This window comes from Vulpes lagopus, chromosome 7, assembly GCF_018345385.1.
Source record: "Vulpes lagopus strain Blue_001 chromosome 7, ASM1834538v1, whole genome shotgun sequence".
Lineage (NCBI taxonomy): Eukaryota > Metazoa > Chordata > Mammalia > Carnivora > Canidae > Vulpes > Vulpes lagopus.
In genome coordinates, this window is record NC_054830.1 from 116,301,980 (window position 1) to 116,324,876 (window position 22,897).

The 22,897-nt window shown below is 40.4% G+C and overlaps 2 protein-coding genes across 5 annotated transcripts in view; both read left to right on the forward strand.

Moving 5' to 3' along the window:
• The first annotated feature begins 2,627 nt into the window (after positions 1 to 2,627).
• On the forward strand, positions 2,628 to 22,764 carry C7H5orf63 (chromosome 7 C5orf63 homolog). 3 transcript variants are annotated; one of them, XM_041761440.1, is made up of 4 exons: positions 2,628 to 2,753; positions 17,529 to 17,646; positions 20,962 to 21,018; positions 22,167 to 22,764. In XM_041761440.1, the coding sequence occupies exons 2-4, from the start codon at positions 17,536 to 17,538 to the stop codon at positions 22,356 to 22,358; spliced, it is 360 nt and encodes a 119-aa protein (XP_041617374.1). In that variant the 5' UTR covers positions 2,628 to 2,753; positions 17,529 to 17,535; the 3' UTR covers positions 22,359 to 22,764. The 3 variants fall into 3 exon arrangements, with proteins under 3 accessions (XP_041617374.1, XP_041617376.1, XP_041617375.1); XM_041761442.1 differs by lacking the exon at positions 2,628 to 2,753 and adding an exon at positions 2,942 to 3,064; XM_041761441.1 differs by lacking the exon at positions 2,628 to 2,753 and adding an exon at positions 2,942 to 3,064 and having other exon boundaries at positions 22,179 to 22,764.
• MARCHF3 (membrane associated ring-CH-type finger 3) overlaps positions 2,658 to 22,897 on the forward strand; it is a 179,466-nt gene continuing 159,226 nt past the window's right edge. Inside the window, exon 1 of one of the 2 annotated variants that reach the window (XM_041761438.1) lies at positions 2,658 to 2,753. The gene's annotated coding sequence lies outside the window, so the exon portion shown is untranslated. Of the gene's footprint in view, positions 2,754 to 2,944; positions 3,065 to 22,897 lie in introns of those variants that run through there. The other variant, XM_041761439.1, reaches the window with a different exon arrangement.

Consider the following 22,897-nt stretch of genomic DNA (forward strand, 5'->3'; position numbering starts at 1 on the left):
ACATCAAAAGCCTTTCCTCTACTCCTGCTTTCCCAGAGGCAAAGCCAGGGGAACGGGAGTGAAGATGCCTCCCTTCACACCACACACCCAGCCCTCAGGAGGCCTTGTGGGGAAGCCTGGCTCCAGATCATCTCTGGAAGAAAGGTGACATGTCCTCTAAAGTACCCTTCAGGTTATCTCAGGAGTTGCAGACCAGACTAGACCAGCAGGCTTTCTCCAGGGCAGACTTTAGTCTCAGAACTGACTGTAGAGCTGCCAGAAACTTGAGATCTAAGAGGAAAACTCAACCCAAATGAGAGATTTTGACATCAGTCCTATCCACAGTCCCAGTGTATAACTTCGAATTAGAGCCAAGATAGGTCGAACGCCTAGAACAAGATGTTTTGAGTGAACCTAACTGTACAAGACCTGTCACTGTTCTAAGACTTTCATGTTCTCTAAATGCTCTTACTTTCACATCACTTCAAACATGTTAAAACATGTACACATCCCACAATTATTTTGCCATAAAGAATTTTATCATTTTACTTTTGAAATTACTTGGCTAAAGTAACTAATTTAAAATATGCTGTGATTTCTCAACACTTGTCATGTATATTTAGGAACTCTTAGTTGGTAAGAGCATCTCATCTAAAAACTGTTTTTCAAATGTAATGAAATTGTTATGAACACTAAATCCAGCAATTAATGAAGCTGACACAGTATTGTATTTTGTGATCACTTAATAAGTGTTGATTAATTTTGCTTTGGCAGTTTTCATTTTCTACTTTTGGAGACTATAATTTTTCCTGGTTGGACTCCAAACATTTTTCCAGACAAGCTCATATGCCCAGCACTGTGAGCCCAGTACCTGGAGGCTAGGCTTGCTTTCTGGATTTGTAGCATTCAGCCATGCACTCCCTAAAGGACTGGGCAAGAACAACAGTGAGTTCTCAGGGATATCCAGCCATTTCCTGGAACTTGTGCCCTCAACGCAATCATGTACCAAACCTCATGCCATCACCTGAAAAACTTAACAAAGTCTTACTAATTAAACTCAAATTTTGAAGATTTTTGTGAATTTTTGGCTCCTTATAGAAATTTACCCATAACCAATACTAAAAGACTTCACTGATGGCCTTTGGAAAAGTCATTCTTTTCCTTCACTGGATGAAATCAGGTTTCATAGATCCAATTTATTTCATTTTCCAATAAGAGATGAGATGTGGAAACTGATTTGAAGTTGCATTCCTAGGAAGCTTTTCTATCTATCACTCCACAAAATGTAAGTTATATGTGTTCCACCAAGATGTTTATTACTAGACTCAAGATAACTTCCTTAAAAATACTATATCAGTAACTGTTAGGTGGAATGCACTTTGTAGATTGACTCCCCCTCCCCCACCACCCAGAAAGGGATTAGGTTTTATCAGAGTGTATCAACTCAAAAATAATCATAGGTAGTCTATTGATAGTCATAAATTCCCCTCTTTTGCTACCAGCAAATGCTGGAGTGATAAAGTACAAATCTGAAAATTCTACTTTCTAGATGTGTCCTCAACAATATCACATCATCAGTGTGGTTTGTTTAGGGGGTGCATTCCTGACCTTGGTTTGTTTTGTATCTGTTTTAAAATCAGTAAATACATATTGAGTATATAGTAGTAAGCTCATGGATACTGCCGTCAGGATGAGATGGGATTCCATCTCTGCCATTGTTTACCTCTGACATTAGGGCAAGCTATTATTTCTTTCATCTGCAAAATGGTACCAATAATGCTTAAAAGGATGGTCCTCAATTTTAAACAAGTTAATGAGTGCAAAACTGGTGTTAGCAATCCATGTTAGCTTTGAGCATTACTCTATCTATCATTTTCTATTTAGAGTACCACCATTCAAGCTGCTACACCTCGGTCCTGAACTACTTAGTGGCCTCCTGCCTTCCCAGCTGGTCCTCTGCTCTTACCTATGCCAGCCCCTAATCTTCTTCCCAAAGATGAGTGATCATTTTGGTAGGGAAGGGCTATCAGTTCAAGTCCCTTCCCACACACAAAAACAGAGTACAACAAAAACTCCTCCAGCTGTCCTTCACACAAAACTGAAACAAAAGGGGCACCTGGGTGGCTCAGGGGTTGATCATTTGCCTTTGGCTCAGGTCGTGATCCCAGAGTCCCGGGATCGAGTCCTGCATAGGGCTCCCCGCATGGGGCCTGCTTCTCCCTCTGCCTATATCTCTACCTCTCTCTGCTCTCTGTGTGTTTCTCATGAATAAATAAATAAAATCTTTAAACACACACACACAACAAACCCCTGAAACAAAGGCCCTGCATAGCCTGGCTCCTGCCTGCCCTCCGTAGCCTGTTTTCTCCTCTCCCCACTCCCTCCATCCCTGGGCCATACTGTTTAGTCTTCCGTGCAAGGCTGGTGCCAGGCTCCCTCCAGTCCCACCCTTCTGCAGGCTGGAGAGATCCGTCCCTCTGCCTCTGCCCGACCTGGCGCTTCACAACCCAGCCCCAAGGCTACCCCTTCAACTAGATCACCTCCACGGGCTCACATTCCTTCCCTTTCGAAGCACCAGCACCTCGCTCGCAGAACGCAGGGTCTGTTTAAAGGATAACTGACTGTGGGGAGGGTACAGCCGCCAGTTTCACTCATCCTCGAGGTGCCCATGACCTCGCCAGGCGGGACCCAGGGGAAGGAGGCAGTAAACACTGGAAGAGTGAGCGAATGAACGCAAGGATGAGTTAAAAGAACCTGAACCGCACCGTTTCAAGGTTGGCTCCTCATTAAGAACCGTACCCCAGCGAGCCGGGGTCACTTTTCCACGGCTTTTGTTTCTGACATTTGGCCCTGGTTTTTGCGTCCCCGCCCCCGCTCCTGCTCAGCAACAGCTCAGGCGGGGCAGCCCCTGCGGAGTGGCGACGCGCTCGCCGAGCGGATCCAGGGAGGCTGCAGCCCCCGGCGCCGCGGGCCGGGGCGGAAGTGCGGGGCGCGAGGCGGGAGCCGGGCTGGTCGGCCGGAAGTGCCGGCCGGGGCGGAAGCGGCGACGCGGGCGACGCGGCGACGTAGGCGTCGGGAGGCTCAGGTGGGTGCGGGTTGCCTGGCGGCGGCGGGCAGGCCCTCGGGTCCCCGCCCGGAGCCGGCGGGCGGGCGGGGCACGCGAGCCCTTCACTGTGCCGCACGCTGCCAATTTCGATCGTCGTTAGAGGGAATTTAATTAAACCGGGAGCCATAGATCCATGAACCTCCAGGGGGGAGATTATAGGCATTTGTGTGTCTGCGCGCGCGCACGAGAGATGGCGCTCTGGGAAGTGGACAGAAATAATGAGCGGGAAAAGGCAGCTCTTTAAGAGAAAGCAGAAAACAGCTCAAGCTTCGCGCTTTTTCCAGTTTTTCCATCCATGCCCCGTCCCGGGTTTAATGGAATTCGTATGAAGTGGCAGTATAATCTCAGTGGCAGCCCGCTGAGATGACCGCCTTTTTAAATATTTTTGAGCACGCATGGTGACCTTTAATTGGTGGTGGTGGGGGGGGGGGGGGGTGAAAAGGTTGAAAGGTGCTGTAGGGAACGTGGCTTTCTGGACCCTCTCTCTCTGCTTCGCCGGCGCAGGCTCCCCTGGGTGGTGAACAGTGTGATAGTAAACCGGAGACTGCACAGTTCTCAGCACACACTTCGCCTGGTCGGTCACCCCTGATAAATACCAGTTGGTAGAATTTTTTTTTAAAAGGTCCAGAGTTCAAGAAGTCCTGGCGAAATTATTAACGTGAATAGGCAAGTTGTCTTTAAAAAGGTTTTTGCCAGGATGATCTTTATTATTGTTTCTTTCTTTCTTTCTTTCTTTCTTTCTTTCTTTCTTTCTTTCTTTCTTTCTTTCTTTCTTTCTTTCTTTCTTTCTTTCTTTCTTTCTTTCTTTCTTTCTTTTTAGATTTTATTTATTTATTCATGAGAGACAGAGGCAGAGAGAGAAGCAGATGTGGGACTCGATCCCACAACCGGGATCACGACCTGAGCCAAAGGCAGACGCTCAACCACTGAGCCATCCAGGCGTCCCTATTCTTGTTTCTTCATAGGAAGTATCTCATACAGTACTTCATATTGTAGGGCCCTTAAAAAAAAATCGATCCATCTATATACACACGGTATGGCCAAGCTGGAGCCCAGGCTATAAGCTCCTCCAGGATAGGAATAGTGGCTACGACCTGTTGCACGCCCAGCACTTTCTAGCCTGTTTTCCAACATAAGCAGGGCTCCTGTAACTACACATTGTCTTGGTTAAGCAGTTACAGGAGCCATGCCTCAGTGTGCATGCCACTGTACAAGTTGAAGTAGCCATTACAGGCCACAATCTCCTCATTTAGTAATTATATGAAAAATAGCTTATGAAAATGATATGACTCTCTCTACCAATATCTGGAGCTATATATATTTGAAACACTTGGAAAAAGAGGTATCCCCTGGAAATACTGAGTGATTATCGTAACATCAGGATAAGTAGCAGAACTCAGTCATGGTTCTGTGTGAAATGTCATAGCCTAATAACCAGGATTCTGTTCTCCTGAAGAATTGCCTGGAACCAGAAAGTTGCAGTTGTGAAAATTAAGATGGGTGGGGCTGGTGCTCTGGACAGGCGAACTCCCCAGTTTGTCTGTACTTGCTGTGGTCAGTAGTAGCTGCCTGCTGAGGAAGAATCAATACTTTTTTTGTCTTCTTCACTAGAGGAAAATGTGGCTGTGTGGTTTTATTTAGATGGATTGATGGCAGATAAGGTCATAGGAATGAGGATTTTCCAACTTGGGAATTTATTGGACTGTATTTCTGTTTTATTCCAGATGCCTGGCTCTGTCGTACTCTTAAGTACCTAGAGGCAATGTGGAGATATGCCTTCAAAAAAAGTCATTTCTTATTGTTGAAATTTTTGTGTTTCATAATATGTGCATACTCTAGCTGTCTGATGTGTTCAGTTATTCTAATGCCAGGGTTTGGGGTTTCACATGTAGCAGGACCTTGAGATAATATGGTACAAGTACTAAGGTTTTTTTTATGTTCCTTATTTTGAATCTAATTTTGCCACTGCTTTATTCAAAGAGTTTACATCAGAGGAAGTCAGAAGCCAGCTGGGATGGTTCCTGCATGCAGTTTTAATCTTGTTTGCAATTATTTTGAAGGGGAGAAACCATCTGGATCCAGGGATCCACACAGGTAGCAGGGACTAGGCAAGCTTCCTTCATCTTTCCTCTAGTATCATGTAGCAAGTTCAGAGACAAAATCACTAGAGAAAGAATATGCCAAATGAAATGTTTAGGCTAAGTTTCTCATAGATAATTATCCCACATCCTTAACATTCCATTTACAGTTACAGGAACATGGAGGCATGGAAACCTCACTCTTTGTATTTGAATCCTTACCAAAGATAAAGTTTCCAGAGATAGAGGCAAAATTCAAAATACTTTCTATTTTAAAATGTGCATCCCCAAGGATTTCAGAGCATTTCACCATTAGTATCTGGTAACAACCATTTTACTGTTATAGGCTTCACCAATGCAGTATTGTATTGTTTTTAACTTTTACTTCTGCCCAAGGTATGAAGTCCTTAAGGGCAGGGAAAGTATCTTAAGTCAGAAAGTATCTTAAGTCACTCTTATATTTCTAGTACCCGGCACAGTGTCTGATGCATTGCAAACACTTAGTACATGCTACAGAAATGAAAAGACAGTGTCCCTGAAGGGAGAGTGGATCTCTAACATCATTGGGGTGGAAAAAGATAGAGAAAAGGAATATAAAACCATAACCTTTCAAGAGGTTACTAGGTAAAAATATTGCAGTTACCAATGCCTTGATCAACAGCTTGGAGTAGGGAAGTGCATATTTGAGAATCTATAGTTGGTCATCAGACTACCTTTCAAGGAGATAAGACCTGATCAGCTACAGAGCCTCGGTTGTGTCGAATGAAATAAGCAAGTTGAAAGGCACCATGAGCCCTGTCTCCACACTCCATCCAGGCCTGCCATGCTCGACTCCTCCCCCAAAGACCTGTTGAGCAAATATTTGAAGACTGTCCTTTTGAAGGTATACCAAATAATTAGCTTACCTAGGTCACTAATATCTTCATTTGTTCCTTCCTTAAGGACAGACTATCTATGGTCACTATTTTAAGGCTAGGGTGAAATAATAATATTATTTCCCAAATAATACTGGATCCCAATATATCCCAAATAATACTGGAAGAAAGCCCAAACCATCTTTTCTACTTTGCTAACATTCCCACAAAGTTGACTGCTTTTGGTGTTGTAATGAGGCAAGCATGTAGGATACACTGTTTCCTTCTGTTGCCAATGGGACTGTAGCAGAAACCAGAATGTTACTGCTGGAAACAAATGAACTTCCTCTCTTTGTTCCTGTACTTTTTCATATTAATCATGAAATCATGGGGAAATGGCTTCTAGTTTACTCAGGGGGAAGGACATGAGATTGAATTATTTGACTTTTAACTCTTTACTTTTTAAAATATGGAGTTTCTTCCAGTCAGCCAAGAGAAAGAATAGTGTTATTTAATAGAAATTCAGTCAGCTGAGGCAGCCTAGGATGTAAGAATAAAAAAAAAAAAAAGAGAGAGAGAGAGAGAGAGAGAGAGAGAGAGAGAGTGAGAGATCTAAGTTCAGCTCTGTTTCTCCAAGTTCAAAAATGAAGTTAATCTGTATCCTAGATTTAGAGACCAGAACCTCATTCTTAAATTAAAAGGATTCTGCTGTCCGAAGCTGAAACTTTCTCACCCTCCATCTTTAAGTTAAGCCTTAAACAATGTGGTATCTGTTATTTGGTATATTCTGAGGATTTATGTATAAAACTTTCTAAGATTTTTTTTGGAAGAAAGGAAGTTGAACTTGGAGATCCCTTCTAGTTTTGAAAATTCTGTGTCTCATTATGTATAAAAATAAGCCATTGTTCAAGGACAAAATATAGAAAGATGAACCAAAAAATGCAGTATGAAAGGCTTCAGTTAAACATTATCTATAAAGCAATGGTATCTTCAAAGTCACCTCCCAGTTCCAAAATATTAAGATATTCCATGATAGGTATTAACTAACAGAATAAGATCCACAGTATTGAAGAATCTGACATGACTGGGAGTTGTGGGAGCATGACCTCAAGAGAACATGGTTCCCAATATTCAGATTGAGCAGGCCTAGGTATTGTTGGTATCACAAGTCCAAGAAAATGCTGGATTTAGTAACTCAAAGTTTCCAAAGTCATTTGCTACAGAATGGCTAAAAATGAATGAAACATCTTTCAGGTCTTGGGTGGTCATGAAGATAAATTCACCTCTTTGGCAAGATGAATTGGAAATGGTGGAGTATTAGTGATGGATGGAAGACCTTGCCTAGATGGACAGATTTTGAATTGCAAATAGTTGTTTTTGGAAATGGGATTGTGTCCTTTGTAAATAGCAAGGAAACTGGAATTACTAGCTGGGTACAGTAAAACTAAGATGTTTTAATGAAATTGCCTTCTTTCTGGGCCAGTATTAAATATCAGATATTTTCAAAGGGGATAGGTCATTTTGGTTAAGAAGGATAATGTGGAAAGGAGTCAGCATTAAGTCCTTATGCACTTTGTCCGTGTTCCTTGAACTTGAATGATTTTGCTCTCATCTTAATGCTGTCTTTATGGAATGAAAGAATTTTCAAATTGGTTTTTAAACTCTATTAAGCCCTCATGTATGATATAACCTAACCACATTATTCAGGTTTTCTTGGCTTTCAGGAACAGCTTTGCAGCCATTATGTCGTAATTGTACTGAACATTGTTGAACATTCTGAATTCAGAATATGCCTCTCTGGCTCCAAGCCAGATGCTGACTCAGTGTCTTTGGGATGAGAGGAGGGGTACCCTATTGTGTTAACAGGAAGTAGTCCAGAATCCCCTTTAGATCCCCGGGAGCTAGAGGGAGTGTATAGTAGCAGTACACTACTGTTTCTGGTTAGCATCTTCATTTTCATTCTCTCAGCTGAATATTTTTCTGGAAACCCTCCCCTGACATTTTCATGTGCACCAACCCCATTACTGAGCAGACTCCTCTAAAGCAATGATCTGGAAAGTATGACTGCTAAGGTCCAAAGATTCTAAAACAAACTCTTGTTTACACTAACGATTCCCCTCTTCTTCCACTTCACATTTGTCAGCTTGCGAGGCAGACACAAGGGTGCTTCTGGATGTGGAGAAGAATGCAGAGATGATGAGGGTCTGTCATTAAAACATTTTTTTTTTAAGTGTGTCAAACAGTAAGAAAAAGATACCATTCTTCCTCTTTGGAGGCGCTTTTCCATCTCAGATGCTCAAACAGTTGCAGGATGAGTGCCTGACAATGCCAATGTCACCTCTGCTGGGTCTTTTTGGGTGCCAAGGCTTCCTGGTTATGATTGAGGAGCTAGAGAAGCAAATGTGCAGTGAGCAAGTGCATTTACACTTGTGTAGGGATCTCTGCGTGAATTTTGTTCCTTTTTAAATGGTCTAGCATTTTAGATTCCTGCAGTTACAAACTACTTCAGATTCTTTGTTTGGGGCCTTTCGAAGTCATGGCTAGTGCCATGGTGTTTCTTTAGTGTATGATACCCCTTTTCTGACCAGCAGAACATTTGACATCAAAGCCTGCGGGCACAGTTTCTCTCTGTCTCTATAAAATTAGAGAACAGGACAGGGGGTAGCATTTCTGTCATATAGATGAGGAACTGACCATTATCTCAGAACTAATCAGTGGCAGTTGCCTGTCTTTGGGGTGTATATTTATAAAATCCTCACCCCAAAAATGCACTCAGATATGCTGAGTTCCAACTGAAATGCTAAATGAAGAGTGACTCTCAAACTGTAAATGAGGAATTATTCCATTTGTGCTTAATTCCCCTGACTGATGATTTAGTTGGGAGCTGTGTTTATTTGCATTTACCTTACATTTATTTTGACCTCTATGCAAGTTATTCAAAATTGCTTTGGAAGAAATTTTGTCTTGAAAGACAATCAATAAAATCCAACTTTAACATTACCTAGACAGCTGGTTTGATATACACGGATTGATGTTCTTAACTGGTAAAATAGATGAATTTTTTAACCTTTGAAAATATAAAGGCAGGTATTGGGAAGGGCAATTGGAAGGGAACTGGCCTTTTTCCAAAACCTATCAAAGGGAAACCCTGACCCCCCAAAAACTAGATTTTAGTGTCCTGTTCTGTAATTTTCTGAAGCCTAAGGAAGCTAAGCCAATACCAGGTGCCAAGGTATTGGCAGGTCTAGATATCTAGTCTTACTTGGACTTAGTGACATCCTGTGTAGAAGATAAATATGTTGGTTCTTTAATCAGTGAGATCCTGTCTTGGAAATTCCTATTTAAGTAATATCCACAGTCTGAAATTTTCAGCTACTTCTGTGTAAAATAATTTTCAGTTTTGCATTTCCCTATTTCTGAGACTGCTATACTAGAGATCTAAATCTTACTTTTGAGGCCAGTAAAAGCATGCTTTAGTCAAGAGAATCATTATCATAATTATCGTTTTCAAGATTTATTTATTCATTTGAGAGAGAGAGAGAATCTCAAGCACATTCCCCACTGAGCAGGGAGCCTGATGCAGGGCTCGATCCCACAATCCTACGATCATGACCTGAGCCAAAATCAAGAGTTGGATGCTCAGCTGGCTGAGCCACTCAGGCACCCCTTATCATCATAATTATTAATAACAAAACTTTACTTTTAGCATCAGTTTAGTAATAAAGGCTGATTTCTCTATTCTGCTTTGTAACTTATACAAAGATTTTTACATTTATTATCTCTTTTGAAGATACTCGATCAACTTTTGCCTTCACCTTTCTCCAACCCATTGCTTCCATCCTCACCAGAAATATCCACTTTTAGTTAAGATGTTATTTTAGGCAAGAACCAGACAGGTAGTTCACTTTAGGAATAGGCCTTGGTTAGAAGATTTTATTGTTTTAAAGCAACATCAGACTCATCCCATCTGATTTATGGTAGATTCTTTCACTATCCCATTATGGAAGCACTTCCTACCCGTGGGTTCTGTGATGACCTCACCAGCCTTTCCTTCTGCCTCCTTGGCTGGTTCCTCTCTCCACAACTTCTGAATGTTGGATTGCCTCAGAGATCTGTCCTTTTTCTGTATTATTTAGATCATCTCATCTGGTTTCATAGCTGTAAATACAGTCCCTGAACTCATGGAATCTCAGATTTTTATCTTCAGCCCTGGCTTCTCTCCTGAATACCAAACCTGCATCTGCGACTCTCCATGAGCTCCAACTTGTCCCCAACGGAGCTGTCAGCCCCATATACTCTTCAATCTGTTCTTACCTCACTTGTCCTTATTTTAGTAAATAGCACCACCACCCACCAGAGGCGCAAGGCCAAAACTGTCTCTGTCCTTCCCACATCTTCAATTCCTCATATCCAGTTTAATGCCAAGTTCTGCTGGCCCTGTTTCTGCCCTTCTCCACAGCACCATCCTTTCTTACCTTGATTACTACAACAGCCATTGAAGGGGGTCCCTGCCTCCACCCCCACCCCCAAATCCATTCTTTACACAGTAGCTAAAGTGATCTCTTAGACTGTATATGAGATCATGTCACTTCCTTCTTCTAAATCTAATTGTAATAAAAAACCTCAACATGGCATGGGAGGACCTAAGTGATGTGACCCCCACAGATGAATTTTGAGCCCAGTCTCCTGCCACTGTTCCCTTTGTTTACTGTGCTCCAGCCATGTGGTCCTATATGTTTCTTCCTGTAAGTTCAGACCGTGCTCACCTTGAAGCTGTTGCACTTAATCGTCCTCTCTCCCAAATGTTCCTGCCTCAGATTTTTTGCATCTTCTCAGCCTTTAGTCTCAGCAAACCCTACACCTACTCAGAGTACCTAACTCGAGGACCTGCCTTAGTTACCGTCACATCACCTTATCTTACTCCCTCTCCTCCACTTGTCACTATCTGATATTGTTTGACTTAATGTCACTGGAATATGGACCCCATGAGGGCAGGTACCTTGCTTTCCTGGTCACCACTACACCCAGCACGTATAATATCCCCTAACAGATGGAAAACATCAGGTAATTGTTGAATACATGGATGCCTCTCATCCCACACCTAGGCTGTCATAAATGACCTCTAACTCTTTCCCACTTCTGTTCTCCTCTTTTCTGATGTCCATCCTGACTGCTGCTTCTAGATCAGTATTCCAAAATACTGCTTTTATCACAACACTCTCATTCAGAACCCTTCAGTGCCTCTCAACAAACAGACCACAGTAGTCCCTACTCCAGCACCTTTGTGTCTTACACCAGCTTGGAATGTTTCTCTGTTTTTGTATATGTATCCAAATCCTAGATGATTTGAGATCCTACTCTTGTGAAACCACCTCTGAACTCAGCCCACATGACTTTTCTCTTCCTTTCTCTTACAGCATTTAAGGAGGTCCTGAAAAAAAAAAAAAAAAAAAAAAAGGAGGTCCTGGTTGTAATGACTCCTGTATTTGTATTGTTTCAGTTAAGAATTTAACTCCCTTCTCCTAGATCCACTGAAGTATATCCCTCTATTATTCCTGTTGCTTGCATCTAGAATGTGAAGGTGACTTCTCCATGTGAGTTTTATTTGGAGGGAAAGAAATGGGCTAACATCAAGCAGGATGAAGAAAAAAAAATGGCTTAATTTTACTGAGAATTTGAAAGAGGTGGGATATGGGGACAGAACACATATATTAAGTGGTAGATTTGAAATTGTAATCCTAGTGTATTGGCAAGGCCCACACTTCAGTTAAAGAACTTAACAGTGTGTTGAGTGCAAATTAACATAGCACCATTGAGTACAAACAGTGGAAGAGAGACATCCAGATACTTGGAAATCCCACTGTCATAGGAATAATCTGAAGGGAAATAGTCTCTAGGGACTCATGTGATCAGTCATTCCTTTCTGGGATTGATTTTTCTACTGCCTTCTCTGGCCCCCTGTATGGTAAACCTGTTGGCACTGAAATCTGGAAATAGAAGCTACAGGGAGTGAGGTGGATGTGTAGTGTGAGAGGCTGCTTCTTGCTCCCCAGATCCTGGGGCATGATGTAGGGCTCCTCATGGCTGCATATGTTTCAAGTTAGCAGTCCAACTCCATGGTCAGAATGAAGCTGTGGTGATTGTCTCAGAATATATACAAATATCGAAACAATATGTTTGTACACATTAAAGCAATAAAATATGATAATTATACCTCACTTTAAAAAAAAAAAAAAGAAGAAGAAAAGAATGAAGCTGAGCAGGACATCATGTACAAGTGGGCCTATTGGTGGGTGGTTTGCCTAAATATTTGTTGCAACATCTTGTCTCAGCTGGCTCCACCTCTCAGGCAGTTCTCCTGGCCTGATCTCAGGCTGCTGAGGCTGAGGAGCTGGAAAAGCACGTGTAATCCCACCCATGCCAGCAAGTGAGGGTCCCACTCCCTATTTCTGTTCTGTAGCTTCATTCTTGCCCTGCTTAGCTCCTTGGAGTTGACACCTCACAGTATCTGCTTTATTTTCAGCTTTGGTTATGTCCCTCTATGCTGCTTCTCTTTGTCACCCAAGATCCCAGGCTAGGCTCCCACTTGTTTGGGGGAGGAGGAGGTTTGGACGCAGGTGACTCAGAGGGGACACTGGGGAGGCAGCACATGTCCCTGTTTCCCTGGATAGGTTGAGCTCAGTGACCTAGACATGTCTGCTAAGAACAGCCTCACATTCATTACATAAACTTCCAGTAATCTAAAATGATGGGCTTTTGTTCCCAGTAGAGGTGTGTGGTATATGTGTGTGTGTGTGTGTGCGTACATGCGCACACAGGTGTGTTTCTAGTCACTTGGGTAAAAATAGGAACATTAACTTAGATGGTAATGAATGCGCAATGAAGGCTTAACATCTTACATGGCACAAATGACTAAACAGAAGCCCTGAGCCTCTCCTTATGGAACACACATTTAGCAAGAGCTACTGTAATAGTGTTTGGTTAATGTCAGCTCAGCATTAAATTTACATTATACTCTTGTGAAGAAGCTCCAACATTACCTGTTAATAACCAAGGTGGTACCTGAGCTTATATAGACTTTTTCATTTTGCACATGAACTAAACCTGCAGCTTGCTGATGAGGAATCATGTGAGCTCGGAGATTCAGTGTGCCAAAGGATTCTTTGTATGAATAAAAATTCTGGTCAGTGAAGGTCAGTTTCTCTACTCAAGCAAGAACAATGTTGTTTCCCTTCTAATCAGACACATGCAGTGTTTGAAGAATCCAGGGGCCCCACATAAGTGATACGCAACTCTAGTCAGGGCAGCTTCTCATGCAAGAAATGAATAATCCTTAATAAAGGCTCCAACGACCCTGGCTTCTTTCTGTACTGTAATCAGCTGCTTTAATGGTATGCCCTTGAGTGCCTCACGGGGAAAATGCTATAAAGTTAAGTTATCTTCCTTATCTTGCTTCAAGGAGGGCTGAATGGGTCCAATCAGTCCTCCCCCATGTTGTATTTGATTCTGCCATAAAGATGACTGGAGTCAGCCTCAGTTTGTTAAAAAGCCAGCATTCCCCTTTCTCTGTCAGGCTGATCCACGCCTCTGAGCAGCAGTGGACTTGAAACAGCAGGAGTCACCATCTTTATTGTTAGGCTGTGGAATTTGTTTTAGGCACATTCTAAATCCAGTCTTATGGCTTTTACTTTCTTTTTTTTTTTTTTTTTTTTTGGTCTGTGACAAAGGTGACCCAGTTGTGCTTTTGATATTATGAACACAGCTCTTTTCACTCATATCACAGAAGCATGTAACAAAATACAAAGGACAAAATTGTATCTGTGTGTAGTAAGGACACAAATAACATGACTAAATTCAATGACATAATCAAAAAGGTGTTGTCCTCTCCCAAGTTATGAGCTAACAGGCAGAAACTGCCTTTCAGAGTTTTTTTTTTTTTTTTTATAATGCTGAGATACTGCTCAAAAATAATAGAACTAATGAAAATGTCACATTGACAGAGTAGCCTGTATTAAGATTTTACTTCAGGAAGGCATGATTCAGTGAGTGTGACATTGACAGCAATAGTGTTAGGGTTTACAGAGTTAGTAAAACATTCTAAGAAGAGTATGATAGATTTGCAATTGGAGTGAATCATTTTTCATTTATTTCTAGAATTAAGTGGACTCCAGTGTTCAGAATTTTAGCCTTCAGATCTTATTTCTGCCTAGGAGAAGCATAGGGAGCTTTTTTAATATCACACTCTAATATAGTATTCTAATACAGTGCTTACAAAGAAAGAAGTTAATTTAACAATGTGGTAAAATGCATGTGCCATAGGACACTTGGAAAATATGCAGGTAGTAAAACTGCATAATGCTAATGCTTTTCTCAGTAAACTAATGTGCCATGTTTAAGTGATTAAATACATGGGAAAAGGTAGAAATAGAGTCTAACAATGGAAAGAACTAATTTTAAACAGAATGGTTGCAGCATCACTGAAGACTCAGCTCTCTGGTTCATTCCAGCAAATCTGGAATGAATAGCAACTCTGTTTACTATGACAGGTTTTATTTGTCTTGGGTGCAACCAAGACCACATGCTGTGTTTTGTCATGTTGGAAATACTAAAGCAGATTTCCTTTGTGAATGTGACTTTTTTTTTTTTTTAAACCTTAACACCTCAGTCTCAAGCTAGGTAAAAGCAGTAAGTTCTCCTTTCCTTACCATCCAGACATCAATAAAGTCCCTCCACCAAAAGCACATAGCTGCAGTTCACTGTCCTAGTGGTAGTCTTAGGTCACTGCCATAGATGGCCCAATCCTTCTCATTTCCAAGAGCTATCTTTCTGTCTTTAACAAAACTAATTTTTTGTTTTCTTTCTTCTCCATATAGCACAGCTTCTTTCATTCTATTCCCTAGGAAGATGTGCCACTGTGGGCATAGGGCCTTCCCAAAACCAAGGATGCAGAAATTTTTTCCTAGTGTAAAAATGGCCAATATTCTACCTTCCCCTCTCATTTATATCCTGTGTAGACAAAGCCGTGCTTAGAAACTGTTGTCTTCAACCACTTTCACCTATTGGAGTTGTTAATTCTGCTGAGTTTATGGAAACGGTGTATACCAGGGCTTAACATTTAGTTGAGAAGGGCACAGCATACTGTAAAATTGTTTAGATCCACTTTCTATCTTGGAATAATGGTGGGTAGCAGATCCTTGCAAAGTGTTCATCACATTCCCTTTTATGCATTATCGAGATCATTTAGTTAGCAGGAAGATCCAGGGAGAAGTGGAAGGCTACGAGTTTAAGAGTGAAGGAAAGATTATTGTTTTCACAGATCAGACTCCAATCTTTTTTTTTTAAATAAATAAATAAATTTTATTTATTTAAAAGAAATTTAAATATTTTATTTAAAAGAAATAAATAAATTTTATTTATTTATTCATGAGAGACACATAGAGAGGCAGAGACACAGGCAGAGGGAGAAGCAGGCTCCACGCAGGAAGCCTGACATGGGACTCCGTCCCAGGTCTCCAGGATCAGGCCCTGGGCTGAAGGCGGCGCTAAACCGCTGAGCCACCTGGGCTGCCCCAAAATCCAATCTTTTTGTCCTGTATTCTTTATACTAGTTTGATATGGGTTGTTATTTTTCTCTAAAATCTTATCATTCTGTTTGAAATGAGCTTAAGGCTAATCTTATGCTAAGAAGCATAGTCAGCACTAGAGATTAGCACATAATTAATACAGTCATGCTCTGTGGAGCAGAGCATGCAGAGATCAGAGTTGGTGGTGAAGAGGTTGGGACCCCTGTAGTGCCTGGCCTACAGTCTTGTGGGTATTCTGCAGAACATTAACCTGTAGTTCTGACATGAGCTCTGCTCAATTAGTGACTGCTGTGCACACCGAGTGTCTGATCAGAGCTAGAAGTGAGACTAAAGAGGTGGAGAAAGGTTCATTCCAATACCTGAAATATTTGAACAAATACCTGAACACCTACTATGTGCCAAGTAAACGACAGATGCTCAGGGACACTGGGGCAAATAAGTACCTGCCCCTATTGAAGTCACATTGTAGTAGAGGGGACATATAGATAAAGAAATAGTTTTAGGCAGTAAAAGATAGAAGAAAACTATAGCAAGGCAAAAGGATGGAGTGTGGTGGGCTGGCCAGTCTTGGTGAGGTAGTCACTAAGGCATGACCAGGATCAAATGAGGAAAGACAACTTAAGATCGTTTAATGCATAAGGACAGCAAGTACAGAGATCCTGACAAAGAAATGGTCTTTAGGTATTCAAGGAACAGAAAGATTTGTGGCTGCAGCTTGCCAAGATAAGGGAGGAGAAAGTGAGATGAAGTTGGAGAGAGAAAGTAAAGCAAAGTTAAGAAATGAATATCCCAAGTATGAATTCATTTTGAGAATATTGATAATGATAAAGCCAATGGTGCATATGTGTTTTAAAAGTGAAATTATCATATCTGTAGTTTTAAGGACAAAGCTGGAGGCTCCGTAGAATAACTAAGAATAAGTAGGCTGTCTTATGTCGAGCAAAGAAGCAAGATGAGGGAGCTTCAAAGCCTAGTGTTTGACGTGCTGCTATTACCAAGCTGTTCCTATTGGAGTATCTCCAGTAGTAACACTAGTACATTTGTGTATGTTTTTAAAAATGATGGCAATCTTCTTTTTAAATACTGAAAGACTTGAGCAGATTTTTGTTTCTGACAAGTCAGTTCAACCTAATTCTCCCCTATGGTTCCTCTTACTCTAGCTCTGTGTTTCCCCATCTTTTGCAGTGGAGGGGGGCATGGATCTCCCAAGTGACAGCCTTAACCTTCACTTTGGGACTTGTGCTCTCAATTACTGTTTCCTTTACCATGAAGCTGGCTGTGTATTGTTGAATGCTTGCCAATAAGATAAGCTATCTCTGCAAATAAAAACCATTTCAGGAAACCTCCCCATTTCAGGGACTTATCAGGATGCTGGCAAAATCTGCAGGTGAAATTTCAGTTTGTATTCTTTTTTTAAAAATATTTTTAAAAAATAAAAAAAATAAAATATTTTAAAATTTATTTATTCATGACTGACAGAGAGAGACAGACAGACAGACAGACACAGGGAGACGGAGAAGCAGGCTCCACGCAGAGAGCCTAACATGGGACTCCATCCCGGGTGTCCAGGATCACGCCCTGGGCGAAAGGCGGCGCTAAACCGCTAAGCCACCCAGGCTGCCCAAGTTTGTATTCAAATTAACAAACCCATGCAGTTTTCTTGCAGAAACCAAGTGATTAGGCACCCAGCTCATCCATAAATATGGATAGTTTCCCATTCTAAATTCTGTTGTTTGGAATACAGTGAATGTTGAGGCATCATGGAGACTTGCCAAACATCTGGGCCTCTCTGACACTCTTGGACCCCAAGAGGCAGTTCTCAAGTCTTCAAATTCCATCATAGGCTTGCAGCTTACTGTTCATATTACAAACAGCAAAATCTAGGGCACATAAGTTTACTGGTCTATTTTTTTTTTTTTTTTGGCAGAATTAAGATGCTCTGGTTTCAAGGAAATAGCATGCAACTTGCCAAATACTCCTTTCAACTCCTCTCGAGAAATCTCTCTTCTAAGACCCTTCTGCCTGTGCTGACCTTATTTACAAAGGTACATAGTGAAAAACTAAATGACTTCAAAAACAAGAAGCATTAAATTGTTGCATGAAGAAAGTTGTACATCTAAGAAGCGGGGTGGGGTGAGGGAGGACACTGAAAGGAAAGCAATAGAATAAACTGTCCTTAGACCTACCTGCTCCTCCACTTTCAGTGGCAGTGACAGTGGCACTAACTCTGGTTTCTATTCAGATTCTAGTGGTCTCACACTCTTCAGTGGGTAAACCAATATATTTAATAATCTCCCAATCCCTGCACTGGAAAGAAGAACTATCAGAAGAGAGATGATGTTTATAAATACATCACTTAGAAATATACTTAATTTGTGATGATTATGTTCCATAAAGTCACCACAAACACTGGATGAGTGAATACTAAACCATGGGCTCCCATGGCAGTATAGGGTTAGGTTCCAGTGAGTTTCTGGCCACGACATTTTTGTTGGCTGATCAATACGTGGCCTTGTTTGGCGTATGTTTCTGTTTCAAGACACTTCATTTAATATATATTGCTGATTCATCAACATCAAATTTATGGCCAATAACGCCCTATTTCATGCCTGAACAAAGTTTATTTAACAGTATTTTCTCCATAAGGCACATCACGCCTTCTTATGCTTGGAAACACTACACAGTGCTTCAGCACTCTGCTTGGGGACCATCCTACATAGCAAAATCAACAAAAAGCACAACAATGCAAAAAGCATGGCATTCAGTACATCATGAAAAGGACACCTGTTGACAGTATGGGACCTGATACAATAAGGCAGACCATTATCTTGTCTAATAAGGGAATGTGCACTTTGGGTGACTCAGATTTTTCACTGCTCTATTCATGTCCTCAAATATCCATGAATGACCACAAAAATGTCACAGATATTGATTTTGGGGTTATAAATAGGTTTTAATGACAGGCAAATTTGCAAATATGAAAGCCACAAATGACTATACTTGTTTTCATCCCTAATATTAATCTTAAGCCATAGTTGTTTAAAATTTTTAAGAGCTTTCCCCCCCTGAAATTTATAATATAAATATCACTGATTTCCTTTTGCTAGTTAACATTATTTTGTATGATGTATAATCTAAAAAAGAAGTAAAGTGCAGGGTAATAGACTTAACTTTAGTGAATAATACTCCCAATTTAAGCAAAAAAAAGTTCTCTTATTTAATACATTTTTCAGATTTCAGGCATTTTAGCAATTTGAAAATATCTGATAACTAATAACAAAGTTTAAATACTTTTTTAAGAATGAATTTCTTGTTGAGAATAGTTCATCTAAACCACTTTTCATATCTTGAAGTATATATTGCATTGTTGGAAATTATGGAATAAAAATAATTCATCATCTGTGTCTACATATGAGAAATGCATATGAGAATTAGCCATGGAAATAAAATAATCCCTTAAGGCTAGTGGTGCTCACTCAGCCTAACTATTCTGCATTATTTTTCAGTTTGAACAACAGCCAAGTTAGCCAAAGACATTTATAAAAACAAAACAAAACAAAACAAAAACCCACACTAATCTTCCATTTAGCTTAAAATTTGTATTGAATCTTTGATTTGTGTCATTAGGCATATAATGAGATTGGCCAATCCCTGAGCCATTTGTAGCCAGAAGGGATAGGAAGCACTGATTGCCTGAGCCTAAGTCAAGTGTCTACCCTTCTTGTTCAGGGATGCAGTCAGCCACACGCTGAGAGCAGTTCCTCTAAGGCAAAAATCAGGAATGCTTACAAGAAAGGGGCGTGGGATGACCAACCCAATAAATGTCCATTACATTTCAAGGATAGAGTAAGTGTTCTATTGGTGCCGTTGAAAATCCTAGAAAAGGATGTTTGAATGGTCCAGACCACTGAGTCTTATCCTCTTTCAGTTCATAGGCCTCTTTAAAAGTTGATGAACCTTTCCCAATAAAAATACACATACACAGGATAATTTGCACAGACACCCATGTTTACAAAAACAAAACAAAACAAAGTTGATCTAGGTTCAACTGAAGTTTTTTACTATTAAAGCAAAATGTTGGTACGTTTAGTATTTTTTAGCTTGTTCTGTTTTTGCTTTTAAAATCTTCTGACTTTCTGAAACGTTCTGAAACATTCCTAGAAAATTTCAGCATAATTATTTTAACACATCACAGACTATCCATAATCTGTTTATTGATGATGCTCATAATAAACGATAAGCCTAAGTCTCTGAACCAAGAAGTTAGGGCCAGAAAGACCCTTCTGAAGAAAAACTGCCTTCTTGTGATCTGGGTCCTTATTTCAAAACAAGCTAGGAGTTAAGCTGGAGGAGGGGACTTTCTTTTACAGAACATCTCACCTCTTCCTGTCATGTTAAGAAGCAGGTTTTATATAAGCATCAGTAATATTGCTTCTATTTTGGGCTCATGCAAGAGAACCTATAGCTAGTTGCTGTTCAAAGAGTCTAGGGCTGGAGAAGAATTTAAAATCTGCCAAAGATCCATAGCATTCTCAAAAGACTTCTCCAGTAGGTGGTTAAAGAATATAAACAGCTGGCACTAAAACTTGATTGTTACTCAGGTGGAGAATTAACCTGGGAAGCCTATGGCTGACACTTGCAATGAGAGAACAGGCAAACCATTAAAGAGTTGGTTCAGTCATCACCCGAAGTAAAGAGAAATTTCTCCCTTTTTGATGGTGGGGCAATCACTATCTAACTTCATCTCAATGAGTTGATTCCTGTGGACTGATTAGGAAAAACAGGCAGGCAAAGATCAGTGCCTCCATATCAAAACAGACTTTAAGCTATTCTAGTGAAGTCACCTAGGCCAGAAAAGTGTTCCTGACATAGGAAGGACCAAGCTCTAAGAGTCTAAATCAATGAAAAATAATCTTCCTAATACTAATTAGATAAAGCCAATCACAAAAAAAGTAAGCAACTGAATTTACTTATTTATATATGTATGTATATGTATACACATATGTAATAAATTTAGATGTGTATGTGATATATATGTACGTGTATATAATGTATGCACATATATGTGTGTAACAAGGGTAAGCATCTATATTTATTATATGTGTGTACACGTATATGTATAAATAGATTAACTTATGGTGAAAAATCAAAACAACTAAAAAAATGCTGACAGCCAATTTATCATGAAACACTAGCTATTTATAAGGTTCTATGGCAATGTTTTGCTTTGGAAATAAAACAGTATAATTATCATGGTTTAAAAAAAGTCCTTTAAAATAAGTATAATCTGCTGCTTGTGGTTTTTGTCAGGCTGCATGCCATCCTTTGAATTTAATGGCTTTATTTTTTCCTTCCTGTAGGATCCATGCCCCCTTTGTGATGAAGCCAAGGAAACACTGGAGCCTTATAAAAACAGGGTAATACAGGTTACCCCCTCCACTCTCTGAAAATAGAGCATTCCTATCCAATCTTCATATGCCCAAGTGGAGTGAAGCAAATAAGCAATTAACATTAGTTTAGGTAGAAAAACTTTTTTAAGCATTCCCAGACCCAATTCTCAGGCTTTTCTGGTACTTTAGGACATCTTACTGATGGATCCACAGAATAAACTGAGATAAAGCACAGATGCTCACAGACACAGTTCAAAGCTCTAGGGACTTGATGTTGAGTCTCTGCATGTAGGCTCCCAGGGAAGGAGCTTGGCAGTATCACTTTCACTGCTCCGGGTGTGCACTGCCTCTAGAATGGCAAAACAAACGCTGAACACTACTTTCACTCTTCACCTTTTTTCCTAAAAGCAAAAGTCCTTTGCAGATTTTTTTTTCAGTTACCAAAACAGGTACCAGTGTAGGTATTTCTCATAATAGCCAAGTAGCCTGATACAAACTTTCTAAAAGGAGAAACCTTCATAATACAGTGTGGCTTTATGTATATGGAATCGATATACATATGTAGTATAGAGTATCCACCAGGATCCTTTCTTTGGGAAGAGATTAAATTATTTTTCATTGAAATTTCCTTTCTGTTCTTCAGAGAGAGATTTCAGTGCTAATTTCCACAAAACTCATTACTCTTAGGAGCTTTTCCTCTGAGCAGTACTGATTTTCTTACTCTGACTCTTAAAATGAATCAAAGCTAACTAGCAGGTGCGATGTTCATGCTTTCTTTAAACTTGTGTCCCCATTCATTTTATCTTACTCTGTCATTTTCATGGAAGTGTTTTCCTGTAGCAAACCACGAAACCTTTCCCATCCTTATATGCAAAGCACATCGGTCCTGATTTTCACCTTCGTGATTGGGATGTATTTTATTTCATAGGGAATAGAGGAGTGACCCGACACTGAATGTAATAGGTATAATGGAACAATATCAAAACTGAGAGTTAAGGAATTTAATGAAATCAGTCAAGTTGTAGAAATTGGGGACATGAGATCGCTTGGGACTCAAGACAGAACAGCAAAACTCCTCAGCATGAGAGCTAGTCTCAGCATCAGGTTGGCCCTGTGGCTGTTGTATCATTCCATGCTTTCTAAAATACAGTGCTAGAGTCTGTCTCCATTTTCAGTTTATTTTACAGGAGGTGGACATCACACTTCCAGAAAACTCTGCCTGGTATGAAAGGTATAAATTTGACATCCCTGTTTTCCATTTGAATGGCCAATTTCTGATGATGCATCGAGCAGACATCTCAAAACTTGAAAAGCAGCTCCAGAAACTTGAGCAGCAAGGTACTGGAGGCTGGAGGGCGCCTTCATGATCCTCCACCCTCTCTGTCCAGATGGCATCTTCCTAGGATAGACTATGGCCTTTCCTGGCCCTACCAATGTTCTGAACTAGGTGGTACCCAGTAAATGGTGACATTACTCTTCTTACTGATGAAGTTGGCATTTTATAAAATGAGAGGAGTATATCGGCAGCAAGGGGATGATGGAGGGTGGGAGAAATCCATTTGTTTTATTTATTTTTCCCTTTTGTATTAATATGGAGGCATTTCACATTCACTGGACAGTGCAGTTTATGGGAAGAAGGCTCTGCATCCCTGCTGCTGCCCTCAGGGCTTCACTTTTTAATGAAAGAATAAATGCTCTTCCACTCAGTAGATAAAGTGAAATGTGAATTGTTAATAACTGTGCACAGTCAATAAAGGAGTGTTTTAACAAATACATCTGCATGAAGCCTATTTCAGTGGGATTTAATAATACCTGTTTAAAATTAGAATTCATTTTGAGGGGGGGTAGAAGAGAATAATTATTCTAGCCAAAAGGGCTTCATTTGAGAAAAACAAAAGAAAGATTT

Bases quoted from the DNA above. Each gene is read 5' to 3' on its own strand.
- C7H5orf63 (XM_041761440.1), top strand. From the start codon at position 17,536: ATGCTCTGGTTTCAAGGAAATAGCATGCAACTTGCCAAATACTCCTTT. The intron at 17,647-20,961 runs GTACATAGTGAA...TCCTTCCTGTAG, and splicing joins TGCTGACCTTATTTACAAAG to GATCCATGCCCCCTTTGTGA. The intron at 21,019-22,166 runs GTAATACAGGTT...CTCCATTTTCAG, and splicing joins TGGAGCCTTATAAAAACAGG to TTTATTTTACAGGAGGTGGA.